Genomic DNA, 16,103 nt, shown 5'->3' on the forward strand with positions numbered 1-16,103 from the left:
GCAGGGACAGGGAGAGCAGAGAGTATATGTGCACAAATCATTGCAGGTGGCAGGACAAGTTGAAAAAGTGGTTAAGTAGGCATATGGGGTCCTAAGTATTATTAAGACTGGCATAGAGTACCAAAGCAAGGAAGATATGATAAAACACTGGTTCGGCCTGAATTGGAAAATTGTGCCCAATTCTGGGCACCACACTTTAGGAAGGATGCGAATACTTTGGATAGGGTGCAGAAAAGATTACGAGAATGGTTCTAGGGATGAGGGACTTCAGTTACATGGTTAGATTGAAGGATTGGGGTTGTTCTCCTTAGAGGAATTTGTGATAGAGGTATTCAGAGTCATGAGGGATCCAGAAGAATAAATAGAGCAATGGGAATAGGCTATTCCCATTGGCAGAGGGTTGAGAATCAGAGGACACAGATTTAAAGTGATTGACAAAGAGCATCAAAATCAACAAGAGGAAGAACGTTTTTTTTAAAATGCAGTGAGCGGTTACAATTTTGGAGTGCACTGCCTGAAAGTGTGGTGGGGGCAGATTTAATTGTCTCTCTCAAAAGGGAATTGGTTAAGTACCTGAAGGGGAAAAAAGAAAATGCAGGGAAAAGAGATGGGAGCAGCTAAATTGCTCTTGCAGAGCCTGCATGGACTCATCACGCCAAATGGCCTGCTTCTTCGTGAAACCATTCTGATTCTGTGGTCATCAAGTAAAAATATGAAACCAAGAATATTAATTTCTTTACTAAGTATTCAATAAAGCAACTAGGTTTTAACTCAGCATTTCACTATGAAGCACTAACTTAAATAAAACAAGCCCAAAATGAAATATTTCAAAAGTAAATACCTCAAATACTTACCTGGTTTCTGAGAGAGATGTGAAATAAATTTGAGATCTATTTCAAAACATTTGTACTTTTACTCTGAACATATCAATGTCCTTTAGACTGTTAAACCTCCAACTACAAATCTTCCAACAAAAAGAACCTGTGTGTTGACAAACATGGTGAACATATAAGATTGGACTAGCATGATTCCAGGAGAAAAATGAGGCCTGAGTAAATTTAATATTTTGATCATATTCCAAAGTAAAACTGAGCGCAATGTTAACAAGTCTCCAGCCTCGACAGCATGAGATACACGATCAATTGGTCAGTCTGTAGCTCAATTGATCAAACAACATGGAATGTGGCCTATCTGTAATTTTAGAATGAGTCAAGAAACAGTGAACACTTTATCAAACAGAAATATGACCAAAGTTCTAGCATCTCAATGCAATAACACAGGCAGGCTTATAAATTTGTGAGAAGATTGTCAAGATTTGATCGTAGCTCCCTGCAAGCCTCACAACCATGAAAACTGTATTGTCATAACTCGTTCAATAATGTCCCTTGGGGAAGAGAATCTGCCACCCCAACCTAATCTGGTCTGCACACACCTTGGGCGGAATTTTACACCAGTGGGATTTTAAGGTCCCGCCGAACTCAATGGAGTTTAGAATGGCTTGCCGCATTTTACGGCTCCAGCCCCGCCACGACGGGGCCGTAAAATTCCAGTCCTCAGGCCGAATCCAAGTCTAAAGGAAAAATGGTGTTGGTTACTGAATATTGCCTTGCCTGTGTTGCCCACATCTCGAGAAGAGGAAGAAAAATCAAACTACAATGTAGTACTGACATTTTTGCAAACTGAATAAATTCAAATTGATGCCAGAATGCAGATATCAAATGTGTAATATGAGTTTGTTTTTTCATGTCATTGATATGCTACTTTTTTTCTGTTCCATGAAACAAATTATAGTACATTGGGGTTACTGAAATCCAGTTTTACTCATCATACAGGTTGCCTTCAAGAAGTCAAATTCACAATATACATAAGATAAAGCAAAATACTGTGGATGCTGGAAATCTAGAACAAAAACAAAAATGCCTGGAAAAACTCAGGTCTGACAGCATCTGCGGAGAGGAATAGAGTTAATGTTTCAAGTCCAAATGACTCTTCATCAGAACTAAGGAAAAATAGACAAGAGGTGAAATATAAGCTGGTTTAAGGGAGGGTGGGACAGGTAGAGCTGGATAGAGGGCCCGTGATAGATGGAGATTGCCAAAAGATGTCATAGACAAAAGGACAAAGAGCTGTTGACGGTGGTGATATTAGCTAAGAAATGTGCTAATGGGGACATTAAGGGTGGAAAGCAGGACGAGCAAGGGACAGATAGCCCGAGTGGGGGTGGGGTGGGGGGGGAATCGAAATGGGCTAAAAGGTAGAGATAAAACAATGGATGGAAATACATTTAAAAATAATAGAAATAGGTAGGAAAAGAAAAATATATATAAATTATTGGAAAAGGGGGGATTTTCCAATAATTTATATATATTTTTCTTTTCCCACCTATTTCCATTATTTTTAATGTATTTCCATCCATTGTTTTATCTCTACCTTTTAGCCTATTTCGATCCCCCCCACTTCCCACCCCACCCCACTCGGGCTATCTGTCCCTTGCTCCGTCCTGCTTTCCACCCTTAATGTTCCCATTAGCACATTTCTTAGCTAATATCACCACCGTCAACACCTCTTTGTCCTTTTGTCTATGACATCTTTTGGCAATCTCCATCTATCACGGGCCCTCTATCCAGCTCTACCTGCCCCAACCCCCCTTAAACCAGCTTATATTTCAACTCTTTTCTATTTTTCCTTAGTTCTGATGAACAGTCATTCGGGCTCAAAACGTTAACTATATTCCTCTCCGCAGATGCTGTTACACCTGCTGAGTTTTTCCAGGTATTTTTGTTTTTGTTCACAATATACATAATTGATTTCATAAACTGTACTGTAGCAAAAAATTAAAACTAAGTTTCACCCTATGCAAACTTGAATTGGAATAGTTATTCCATAAACCATTAATCAGTAGTGTACTGGTACCAAAGAAATTGATTTTACATTTAGGTGTCTTCATACTGATCTAGAACATCTTTCATCTAATGAAATGTGCATTGAACAATCGTGGGGGAGAATAAATAAGCTTTTAATACAACCAATTACTTTAAAATGTGGTTGGTGCTCCTTCCATTTTCATTTTTTTCTAGTGCTGAAACTTGAAGATCTGCACAAGTTTTTTTTCATAATGTAGTAAACATGCAACAATGCAGCTTGGATGCTAGTTACAGATCAACTTCCCAGAGGTTCTTCACAGAAAGAAACAAAGATCTGTCTTTATCAGTGAAGAGAGCCACCAAAGATTTAGTAAATTAGGATCTCAGCCTTCGGTACAATTCAAAGCCCTGAAGGAAGTTTCCATGCAAAATCATATTGAACTTTAGGTCTTGATTTAATACTAGTCTGACACAGCAAAATTTTAACCACATTGTATTATAATTAGGGCCTGACTGATATTGTCTCTATACTAATCCCAATTAACCTGGTACTGTCATACTGCAAAGTAACTTTTAAATCACAGGACAAACAACTTTTGTTGGGGATTCAAATAATGCTGTATGAAGACACATTAAAACATTACACTAATTTTGCCCCATGTTTGGCAGTCCTAGTATAGTCCAAACCTACAAAATAGTTTCAAACTCCATTAGACTAAAAGAAAAGTCTGAATTCAATATCTAAAAACAGTTTCATTTTTGGTGAAAGTATAGCAGAATGAGATCAGGAAGTCGGCAGTGCATCTTTGAACTTTGCTGGATCAAACAAAGTCTCAATGTGCTAAACTGTCTAATATTCAATGTGAAGTAGCTCTGCAATTATATTAAAAACTTTCCAAATCATCATTGAATTTACTCATGATATAACTCATGAAATAATTTATGTGGAGAAATAGTGTTTAGGTATAGAAACAAGAATATGATTTGAAATATAAATACTCGCACACCCACTTCTCAGTACAACATTGATAATATTTTCAGTGGCTTTAGTCTGCCTTGCATCATGCAACTCATTCCCAAAAGCATTCCTTTGTAGATTAGAGAAAATTAAACAAAACATTTTGCTCGTTGTTCACTCTAAAAACAAAGAATAATGGCTATAATATTCGAGTTTCTTCACAGAACAGCGATGTCAGCCAAAACCAGATCATAACAGCAACAGGTAGCTCAACCAGAACTTGGGGTTTTCAGCTGTGAACAGTATAACAGTGTTCCATTGAGATCATAGCTTCTTTTATTTAACAAAGAAAGTGGCAAGCAATTAATATGATAATGTTGGAATACAAATGAACTTCTTCCCCCTCCGAATACTTACCAAATACTAAGAAAACTCTACCCTGAGCAGAATGTGCTGGTTCCAAAAAAAATGTCAATCAATCACAGCCATCTTTAAAAGAAAAGCTACAAATGACCAATTGAATTCGGAGTCTTGAACTCAACCTTGATCCTTAAGGAAAGTCTTTCCAAACTTGTACTTGAAGCAAGTGTGAAAGTAGTAAACTTTATTCAGTCTGAAAAATAAATACCAATAAATCCAGCAAGCATGGAGTCGTTACCGCTGGAAGGGATATACAGTTTAGATATTAATGGTCCGTGATCCTGATCCATGGAGGTCATCTGACCTTAAGTCTTGACGTCATCCATTCTAATCCCTGACATAACCTGTGAAGGCAGACAAAGCACTCAATATCATGCATATTTATATAAAAATAAATTCCAAAGAGGTCAGTCTCACACACAATTTTGAACAAAAAGGCAAACTAGATACAGGGTAGTAATTCAAAACAATATGCTCCTTGTGTAACATCTAGCTCCTTAACAAACGCAACAAAGAAATGAGAAAAATAGTTGCTTTAGAGCAGCTGAGCATCACTAAAAAAAAATGTCCAAATCCAGACTGCCAAATTTATTTCTCTAGTTATACACATCCAAAGGTAATAAAACATCCCTAGATGGAATATTCTAACCACTCACCCTTCTCCTGTCAGAGCACAGCAAGCTTGAATATGCCATTGATGATCTTTAATAGAGGTCAATTTAAGATATTGAGAGATTTCAGCTACAGTCATGCACTCTTTAACATCTTGTTTGTTGGCAAAGATCAGCAGTCCTGCTTTTTTCAGATCCTGAATAGCAGAACACAAAATATTGTTATCGTTCTGGGAAAATTTGATTACTTCATATAGACTGGATTTTAAAACTTCAATTTTTAAGAACAAATTCTATTGACACTGAAGCAAAAGCATTGTGAAATAATTTCCTCAGCACAAGAAATGGTCATCATCTGCAAACCCATTTTGGAGAAATATCACTGGTTCACCGATAGGTAGCCTCAAGGTGTCAGCATGGTGAAAGGGAGGGAAAGAGAAGAATTTCATTCTTTATAGGCAGGCATGATGTTTTAATATTGATCATACAACTTCCGTTCACATGTGCAAAAGTTCATCTTTACATCAAAATTGCAGATATAAGATGGCAGGAAAATATTTGTTGAGTAGGGTCATAGCCTCGAACTGAACACCTCTGTCCTAAAATCAGGTCCAAATCATATTAAATACCAAATATGGTCAAATGTTTTGTCTAATCCATTAAAAAAATTAAAAGCCTGAAAGGAGATCGAGCTTTGTTATTAAGTTTTCTATTGTAAAAGATATCAACTACTGACTAATGCTAAAATATTCAAACTGCCAACAGAGCCCAGTTTTTGCAGAGTGCGCAAGATCTTGACTTTTTTTTAAATTTTGCATAGAATCTTTTTAATATCTAGAGAGAACCTATTTATGTCATCTGCACTTATAACATATGCCTGGGGGATGGGCCTCTGTGTGTTCATCCAAGTATGCATGCAGAGTTCCACTTCATGTAAAAAGGATTGTAATACGCCAAAGGCTCACTATATTAAATAACCAAACAGACTTGTGTTTACATAGACCCTTGTCTCTGACAGAAATATCCAAACAGTTTGAAATGCAGTTATTTATTCAGAGGCATAAAATATAAAAGTTGAGCTGTAATGTGAAGGTATATAAAAGGTTAGGACCGTGGCTGGAGTTTGGTGGATAGTTTTATACTCTGCAATATAGGAAGGATGTTGAATCAAAAATGAAGGTACAGCACAAGTTTACTAGGATATTGCTGGGTATGCAGAAATACAAAAGAAAAATTGGGGCTCGACTAAGAACAGAATAGATAATGTGACCAGAGGAATGAGTATATCAAATTATGAAAGGATAGACTGAGTAGGTAGAAACAGATATTTCCAGTGACTGAGGATTCTAAAACAAGGAACACGCAAAAGATTAAATGTTAAGAGGTTTATGAAGAAGGAGAAACTATATTTTTTAAAACAGAGGACCGTTAGGCTGTGGAGTGCACTACCCCAGTTAGTGCTTGAAACAGAGACCCTGTAACATTTAAGAATAGATTAGGCAGGTGGTTGAAGCAAAAAGAAATAAAGGGTACACATGGGATGAGAATAACAGCTCATGTGGAGGTTAAACACCAACATGGACTATTCAGGCCAAACAGCCTGCTTCTGTGGTAATTCTGCGTAGGTTAACATGACAACCATTTCCTATGGATCAAGGTCCTCCAGAACAGCAATGCGCTAAATGAAGCATTTTGGTACTCTTAATTAGGGGAGGTATGATGGTTGGTACAGTGGGAGGATACTGTGATGTTTTTCAAACATTGTAAACAACCCAGGACAGTAATCTGAATGCAGCCTTGCTTCACATCTGATCCAAAGCACTGAACTTCTGAAAATGCAGCACTTATTGCACTCAAGCGCTAGGTTAATTTATGCGCTCAAATCCACAATCTTATGACTCAGAGATAAGAATGTTGTCAACTCAGCCAAGCTGACACCAAATAGCCTTTGAGCACTGCACTCAATTCAAACAGGAATAAAATCCATCAAAGACCGAGTGCTGCTTTTATGAGTTAGGAAAACAGCTGCAGGCAGTTGTTAGGATTTTTGACTTTCAAATAATTCTACTAAATAAAGTCAGGCTTCACTGAATCAACAAAGATCTGAATCAACAAAGATCAGCTATGCCAAATAACAATCAGATCAATGAGCAGTGAACCCATGGCATTCTTCTGAAATTCAAAGATAGAATCTACTTTGTTACCCATCTTGCTTCAAATGCAATTTTCTGTTGTCAGTGGATTTTTGAGGAACAATTAACACATTACATATTTCAACCAAACCTTTCTCCCATTTTGAACAACCCAAACCAATGCAGTATTTTTTTTAATTCAGGTTTTTGACCTAGAAAACCTGTTTTCAGAAGGCTAACGATTTACTTGCCATCTGCTTCACAACTGCTTAAAACAAAAATTGACCATTTTTTCATTCTTTACAATTATGTTAAGAACTTTAATGCACGTAAAATTAAAAATTATGAGCAGAGATTCCCTCAAAATTACTCCCACACTATCCTTATAACTTCACAAGTCCCATGGAAACTCTGCTAACATAACGTAAATTAATTTCCATCACAGTTCTGGTGAAATAATGGTGGCAGAGCAGCAGCAGATGAGGGAACCCCTGGTCTATAACACAGCTTACAAATCTTTAAAATGTTACAGAGACTCATGTATTTGCTGGATTTATTCAACCAGACATAATATATATTTGAATGCAGCATTAAATCAATAAGAGATTAGAGGTGTCAAGCAGTCAAATTAATAAAAAACATCATATTGCTGTGCTAGGATGCAGTTTCATTCTAAAAGATGCATGTTAAATAAGTTAAAAATTTATAGCCAAGGCAATGTTCAGGGACCAAATTTAAAAAAACAAGCAACTCGATACTCAGTACTTATGACAAATGTCAAATAGTGCTCAAAAACAGCATCAGGCTACTCCCTTTCCAAATTCTCTATCTTTCTCCCCACCTCATCCCTCCCCCAAAACAACAAAACTGTAGACCAAGCCTTATTTGTAACTTTGAACTTTCAGGGGAACATATTAAAACCTAACACTATTTATAAGTGTTAAAATTAGACTTATTTGTTGCCAACGCCTATTTAAGACCAAAGTGAGCTCACTGTGTATTTTAGGATTCAGATAATCTAGATCACTACATAGCATTAAATATGTGCATACTACAATCACAATGAGTAATTTCAATATTTAACATTTCTCTTCATACACTTGTTGTGATGTTTTTTTAGAAATTATTACTCTCAACAAAAAATCTGAATTATCCAATGATTTGAATTAAGTAACAATGGAACTCTGTGCTTTAAAAAAAACAAATAATAATTTGAAACAATCGGCAGTGTCAGCTAAGAATATTCACAAGAGTGAAGAGCTTGTAGAATCAAGTCCAAATTCAGGATTTGAGTGCTGTGCACAACCTTAGCTGCTTTGAATGTAGTACTAAGGGAATGCTGCATTGTTGGAGATGAAATCTATCGAAATGAGGCATTAATCAGGGTTGCCATGCGGTTCAGACGAAAGTAAAAGAAATCCAATAGTGCAATTCCATGAGGAGCTGGGAGCTTTCCTAGAACCCTGGCCAACATTCCTCTCTGAATTGGTCATTCATCTCAGATGCTCTTTAAGATTGACAACTGTGTTTACCTATATAGCTCTCTGTACATGAAGCACCTTAGGACATCCTGTTGAAGGAATACAAGATCAAGTAAAATCTTATCAGGAAGAACTTACATCTATAATGTTCATAATCACTGAAGGATAATCAATTAAAAAGGAAATTAAACTGCATTTTTGAAGTAAGCTGATTTGCTGCATTATTCATTTTTATTATAATAAAAATCTTAGGCAATCCCCAAGTGCATAAAATACTTTTTTTGACATGTAGTCCTGTACTGCAGTAGGAATCTCTTTCTTATAGTTTGGTCAAAATACAATGCTAATTTGGGACATCCACTTTTCTAGAAATAATTTGTCTGCTTCTTATGACCAATGCTATCATCTCCATGGCGACACTGAGCCTACTTTCTATTGCCATGAAAATATAATAATTTTGATATCATTGAGATTTATTGTAAAAGTGAGGTAATAGTGGGGTTTGGATAGTTTCTGTGTGTGCATGGGGGGTTTAATTGAATAGGAGACAGCTGGTCTGGCGGCTTTGAGCCATCAAAGAAGCTGGGTTTGAAATGCTAAATACATAAACATGGGTGAAGTTTCAGAATTTGAGGTATGAGAAAAATTTGTATTTATAGATAAATTAGGGTAATTTGAATTTCAAAGAGATGGTACGATGTTACACCTAGCCAGAAGCAGCTAAGCCTGTATGTTTATTTTTCCCAAAGGTTACTGGTAAAATTAGTACTATGAAAGATTTATATTATGAGAAAAGTAAAGTTGCAAAGATATAGTGGAACAATGGAATTTGCATTAAAAAGGGACAAGTCTGTATAAAGGAGATGACGCTATGTGTAAGAGGAAAAGGCATTCTAAGATCTAACACCCTGGAAAGCCTCCAGCCTGTGTGCATCAAGTTGCTGTCTACAGGAACCAAAGCTGAGAAAACTCACTTTGAACTTCACTGTCCAGGGTATTGTGTGGCTTTGCCTGGGTTTAAATCATGACCCAGACCTTTCTGTCACTTTCCATTTCAACACACCACCCTGCTCTCATGCCCACATGTCCATCCTTGGCCTGCTGCAATGTTCCAGTGAAGCTCAACACAAACTGGAGGAACAGCACCTCATCTTCCGATTAGGCACTTTATAGCCTTCCAGACTTAACATTGAGTTTAACAACTTCAGACCATGAACTCTCTCCTCCATCCTCACCCCTTTTTGATCCCCCTTTTCTCAAATATTTATTTTTTAATTTATATATATATTCTTTTAAATTTATTTCCATTCATTGTTTTATCTCCCCTTTTAGCCTATTTTGATCTTTTCTCCCACACCATCCCATCCCCCCCACCCCACCCCCACTAGGGCCATCTGTCACTTGCTCATCCTGCTTTCTACTCTTAATGTCACCATTAGCACCCCCTTTAGCCAGTATCACCACCATCAACACCCCTTCGACCTTTAGTTTATGACATCTTTTGCAGTCTCTCTTTTGCCTCCACCTATCACTGGCCTTCTATCCAGCTTCATCTGTACCACCCCTCTTAAACAGTATATATTTCATCACATTTCTACTTCTCTTTAGTTCTGAAGAGTCATACGGACTTGAAACTTTAACTCTGTCTTTCTCTCCACAAATGCTGTCAGACATGCTGAGTTTTTCCAGCAATTTTTGTTTTTGTTTCAGATTTCTAGCATCTGCAGTATTTTGCTTTTATCTGTTTAAAACTATTTGTTTTTACTGTTGCCTTAACGGAGGTGTAATTGGGAGCCAGATTAATTAGGGCTTTTAGGAGTTATCATCATAGTAATTTGTAGACCTATGAATGTGCTTCAAAACTTTTATTTTGTTAATAAATGCTTAATTTAGTTTTCTAATAAACCTCTGACATCGTGGTAATCTTATCACTTCTGAAGTCAGGGCACACATCTTGAAATAAAATACAAATTGCAAAACAGTTATGACCACGTGATCAAGTTTCCCTCGTGGATTTGATCTGCCTGGCACACATCATCTGCCATGTCATAACAATATAAATTCACCAGAAATGTATCCCTCTTATGCAATCTCAGCTTCTGCATGGAATGACAACTTATTATTGGTAATTTTAATTTTCACTTACACTCACCCTCCTTTCCCCCTAACTCTCCTCAAACAATTGTGTATCCTGTTCTTCACACTGACTTCCTCTTCTTCCTTCCCCCTTCCCCCCACATGAAAATACAGCTTTTATCTTTCCATTATATGATACATTGAGACCTTTACAGTCTCTACTATTGACAGCTCTCAGAGTGCTACCATACCTCTACTCATCATCCATATCCTGCTTGGCTTATCCATCCTCACCATCATTTTCCACCTGAACTAATTTTAAAATTTCCTTGTCGATTTCTGCCCCTCCCCAACCTGACACTCATGGTGAAAACCTTGATCACCCATCTTCTTTAGAACTGCCCTTGTGTTCTTAATTGGATGAAAATCCTGTCTTGAAAATGGACTTTGAGCATGAAATTAGCCAAGATTCTCTATTCCAAGTAAAAGTGAACATGGCAACCTGAGAACATAAGTAAATGTGTATAGAATATCCAATGTGGCAGTGTCTTCTGTTTGTGCCAAAAATAAAATTGTAAACTGTAAAACTATTGGGGTGAAAGCAAAGCAGTTTGAGCAACTTGGTCAACTTCTGTCAGGTCACAGCTGGTAGCTCTGGGGGAAAAAAACTGAGCAATTTGATTGCTGTTCTGTGCTGCTTATTGATTTTTCACTGCTAATTACGAACTGAATCAAACTGCTCTGGATTCATTTGCATTCAGTCAATTAAATATTTCAATTTAACAACAAGGCCTCATTTCAACCACTCAAATGTTTACATGTGTGACATTGTGTGTGAGACTGATGGCACATTCTGATGTGACACTCTCAGGTGCGATACAATGGATGCTTACTGATCGCAAGACTTATAGATAGATGAATACAAATCTATATTTTAAAAAATTTTTTTTTGGACAACATTTAAAAGGGAGCTGGAAAAAATGCTCTGGTAGAACGTAAAAAAAGTATTAAATTTTCCATCTAAGTTTTAAGTTAATGCAAATTTCATTCAAGAAAAATCACTTTAGACCCACTGGATGAAGACACATTACTCACACAGAGTAAATGTATTTATGAAATCCATTCTAATTATGACCTTGGTGCCAAAGTGTGGAACAGTTTCGAACCGAACATCTTGCGGTTTTCAGAAATAAAAATAAATCCACTGCTCAGTAATTAAGTGGAGATTGAATAATGAATTTAACGGCTAATTGTTTGCATTCCTTAAGTTAAAAAAAATCCATTTTCTTTATTGGTTTTAAAACTTGTTCAAATATGTATTGAGAGTTTTTGGTATAGATGCATAGAAAAGACAATCCTAAAAAAGTTTCTTTATGCATACCATCTTTGCACAAGGGTAAGTCTAAATGATAGGTGAATAATGGCTAATTTACCAATTTAATTGTTAATTTCCAAGTAATCTACAATTCAGAATAAGCAACATAAAATTTGTGGATAATCTGCACAGAGAGACAATCAAAATGCTTACCTCATGCGCCAACATTTTGTAGAGTTCATCTCTGGTTATAGCTATCCTCTCCCTGTCCATACTGTCTACAACCACGATCACAAACTGAAACACATTCACAAAGAGCTAAAATGCATATAATGATTTTGTTTAACAATATAATTACAACTAGTTACATAACCAATAGGAGAACCCAGCTTATGGCAGACTCTTGCAAGTATATAAAGTTATGCTAGCAAGAGGCTTCCTATGTTGGAAAGGGCTGACTAAGACAGGGTAGGTGTGATCCTTAATTGCCCAAATCAGTTGCAAAGTCACCCAAATCAAGCAAGTGGGCCAGTCCTCTGAAACTGATATGGGGAAGCATGAACCATATTGAAGTTCATGTCTCATTATCATAGGAAGGGTGAACTGTCAGCACCGCTTACACATGTACTGAAAACATGGGCAATCCTATTGCTCCTCTCTGGAGTTTAGCCAATAGTTACACGTTAAAGGGAGAGTGTGTCATTAAAAATTGGCCAGGAAATCAAATTTCTCGATTCAAGATGAGTCAGCTGCGTGTTTGGTCACTTTCCTGCTGCGAGTTAAAATATCTACCAATAATTCAGGATAAAATATGATGGCGGTCTTAGACGTTTTGGGATGAGGATTTAAACGAACTGAAATGCAAGATGTTTATTCCCCACATCACCTGGTTGGGTGAGAGGCAGATTAGGCATGTCAATATATGGTTAGAAAGATACAGTCATAGCAAGGATTTCCAATTCCTGGGAAATTGGTACAATTCTGGAGCTCAGGATGCTCTATAGATATATAGAACATAGCTTCATGTGAATTAGATTGCTGGTGATAATGATGATGGCAGGTTCTTCACAGGTGAAGATCATGGGAAGGCTCGTCTTTGTGGTAGTTGCATGACATTGGTGACAGAAGAGGCCAAGTCTTGATCTGCAGGATCTGATGCATTTGGGACACAGGAACTGCTGGTTTGGCAAAAGTTTGGAGGTTATTATCAATGTCTTTTCAAAAAAGGTTCATATGGCAAGGGAGTGGGGGGGGAAGAATTCAAGCCAATAAGGTAGAGAAGGGTTAAAGTGAACAGAACTAGGAAGAGGGAAAATAAACTGATAGAGATAGTTAAACACAGAAAGCTGATGTTAATGGTTCAAAGCAGGGAATGGTAGCTGTTGGAGTATACAGATATGACCATAAGCAGAAATTATAAAATAAATCATCCAGGAAAAAGGATGTTTCTAATTCTATGATGAATTATAGGAGTCTTGAAAATAACATAGGAGATCTCTAGATCTTTGCTGGACAGGCAATGTTCGGTGCTGCAAATACAGTTCAATAATGGAGTGGTAAGCAGACAAGATATGGAAAAAAGAGTGTGGCAGCAGGTGTGGACTTGTGTGAAAAAGTAGCTGATTATAGTGGAGATGTACCAATATGGCATCCAGTGCAGATAAAGATGAAACTTTGTTGGTTTGTGTATAGGGTCTAAGGCAGAAGCAGAAAAGCAAATTGGCTATGTACACCAACCATAGACTACCAAGCCAGAAGGAGGAATAAACCAAGAACTTTGTAGCCAAATACAGGAAGCACACATAGGATCAGACTCCATTGTTTTGGATTAAATTAAATATAACAAAATAAATGTGAAACATGATTCCAATCCCAACTTTAGATTACGGCACTGAGCAATAGTCAGTGGATAACACAGACAGGTAAGCAATTGGACTAGATATTAAATGATTACAGAAAATGCAAGAGCAGATCGGAATCAAAACACTTTGGTAACAATGCAGTAGAGTTTAAGATTAGCGATTTTATGGAATAAAGGATGAATACAATATAAATACAATTTTAGTAAGGCATATTTTGAGGGGATAAGAGTTAAGCTCAGGAAATGTGCACATTGTTAGAATTGAAAAGCATGAAAGAAAAGTGGATTATCTATAGAAACACAACTTCAGAGTATGGGAAAATTATATGTGCTTTGCCTGCAATTTCCATTTATGCACCTGTTGCTGTTAAGCCATCTGCTGCACATCAGTCCCCGGTGATGTAGAGCCTCAAAGCTCAGCCCACTGTGAGCAACACAATCTTGTGCTTATATAATGCTTTTAATGTACAAAACCTTCCAGAACCGAAGTGAATGGAGAAAAAATGGGTGCTGATACAAGCAGGTAAATATTAGGAGAGGTGAAAAAAATCTTAATTAGTGGGTTTTAAAGGACGAGTGGAAGGTAGAACTGTCCACAGTACTCCAGATGTGGTCTCACCAAAGCTTGATATAACTTCAGCAAGATTTCCTTACTCTTCTAGTCCAGCTCCTTTGCAATAAAGGCCAACATACCATTTGCGTTGCTAATTGCTTGTACCCACATGTTAACTGTGTGATTCTGTAATGTACAAGAACACCTATATTCAGCTAGCTACCAATTTGTGCAGGCCTTTCACCTTTTAAAAAATACCCTTCTTTTCTATTCTTGCAACCAAAGTGGATTATTTCACCTTTCCCCACATTTTACACCCTCTGCTGCCTTCAGGCCCATTCATTTAACCTGTCTCTATTCCTTTGCAGCTCTGTGTCCTTTGCACAACATATTTTCCCATCTAGCTTTGTATTGGGATTTAAACAATACAGAGGAGGCAAATCAAACCAAGAGATCTGAATAGTTTGGAAAAATGAGCTGATTGTGGCAAACGGCACTGAATATAGACCAGTGCAAGATAACAAGACTAGCTAAGGGAGATGAACAGTGGGAATCTAAACTAAATGTTTCCAGGATACAAGACAGAGGAGACAACAGGACAGAGATCTGGGGGACTTAGTGGATAGCTCAATGAAACCAAAAACCCACTGTAAGGAAGCAGCACATAAAGCTAGCTGAAGTTGGGATGCATAGCCAGAGAGAAAGATTTTATTTTTTTTAAATCACTTTTCCATATTCCTAGCAGGGCATGTTGGAACATCAATGCATTTATTACCTTAAAAGAGGTTTGAGCTAATCTTAGCTCATTAATTTAACAAAATTCACAAAAGGTACAACATAAGAAGAATCTTGCTTGTTTTGGAGTGATATTTTTGTAAAGAACTTCAAGTTGAATCTTACCTCTGTATTGGTATAGTACGTGTTCCATGATGAACGCAATGACTCCTGACCTCCGATATCCCACATTAGGAAATGTGTGTTATTCACCACTATCTCTTCTACATTACTGCCAATTGTAGGCGATGTGTGTACAACTTCATTCATGGAGCTGGAAAGAAAGAAATAAAATCATTTTGATAAGATTTGATCAGATTTCTACCACTCCCAGACTATCTTAATATGAGAATTTTAAAAAGAGCTGGAGTGATCATAATTTTTAATCTTTAACACTGCATAAAGTTGACAATTGTAAAATTTAAATGTTCTCATTACCCCAACAAGCTTTTAAGAAACACAGCTCAGTGTGCTTGTCATTATTAACAGAGCATATTTAAGCAGATTCTATCATAGCCTTATTAGTAACTATGAGTTTATTGATAGAAAGGAGAACCTGCCACCATCAGTTAAGACCTTTTGCAGAGTTTACTGCTCTAAGCTTTTACAGTATTCCACTTTCACATGAAATTTTTATAGTCTATTTGAATAATTTATTTTATTCTCATTTTGAAATTTTTCCAAAGTAAAAGGTAACTGCTGTCATAGTTTGGGTTTCAACCAGGCAGATCCGTGATCTTTACTTGCAAATACTCTTGTGATTAACAGCTTCCTTCTCTCACCTTCCTCTGTGACATAAGATTCAAGGTCTTTGGAGGTTTTGGAGAAAGCAACCAGGATAATGCGACCAGCAAGTCTGAGGGAAAAGCAAGCCTACAAAAATCTTTTCGTTTAAATAACTTGCAAGGTTATGAAACCAATATTTGTAATGTATTAAAAGCAAAAATAAAAGCTTCATCTATTCCGATTATGCCACTTTCCAAAACGGCGCTTCTGGCGTCTTCCTTCTTCCTTAATCAAGGTTTCCCACCCACTGTGGTTGACAGGGCCCTCAGCTG

At 37.0% G+C, this 16,103-nt stretch overlaps 1 protein-coding gene across 1 annotated transcript in view; it reads right to left on the bottom strand.

Annotated features, from left to right (window-relative positions):
* Positions 1–3,111: 3,111 nt before the first annotated feature.
* arl5a (ADP-ribosylation factor-like 5A) overlaps positions 3,112–16,103 on the bottom strand; it is a 37,385-nt gene continuing 24,393 nt past the window's right edge. The window contains exons 3-6 of the mRNA XM_078552564.1: positions 15,172–15,319; positions 12,071–12,154; positions 4,899–5,050; positions 3,112–4,586 (exon numbers count right to left, since the gene is read on the bottom strand). Of these exons, the coding sequence (XP_078408690.1) occupies positions 4,538–4,586; positions 4,899–5,050; positions 12,071–12,154; positions 15,172–15,319 (433 nt within the window). The 3' untranslated portion in view covers positions 3,112–4,537. The remainder of the gene's footprint in view (positions 4,587–4,898; positions 5,051–12,070; positions 12,155–15,171; positions 15,320–16,103) is intronic.

This window comes from Cetorhinus maximus, chromosome 11 (assembly GCF_964194155.1).
Source record: "Cetorhinus maximus chromosome 11, sCetMax3.hap1.1, whole genome shotgun sequence".
NCBI lineage: Eukaryota > Metazoa > Chordata > Chondrichthyes > Lamniformes > Cetorhinidae > Cetorhinus > Cetorhinus maximus.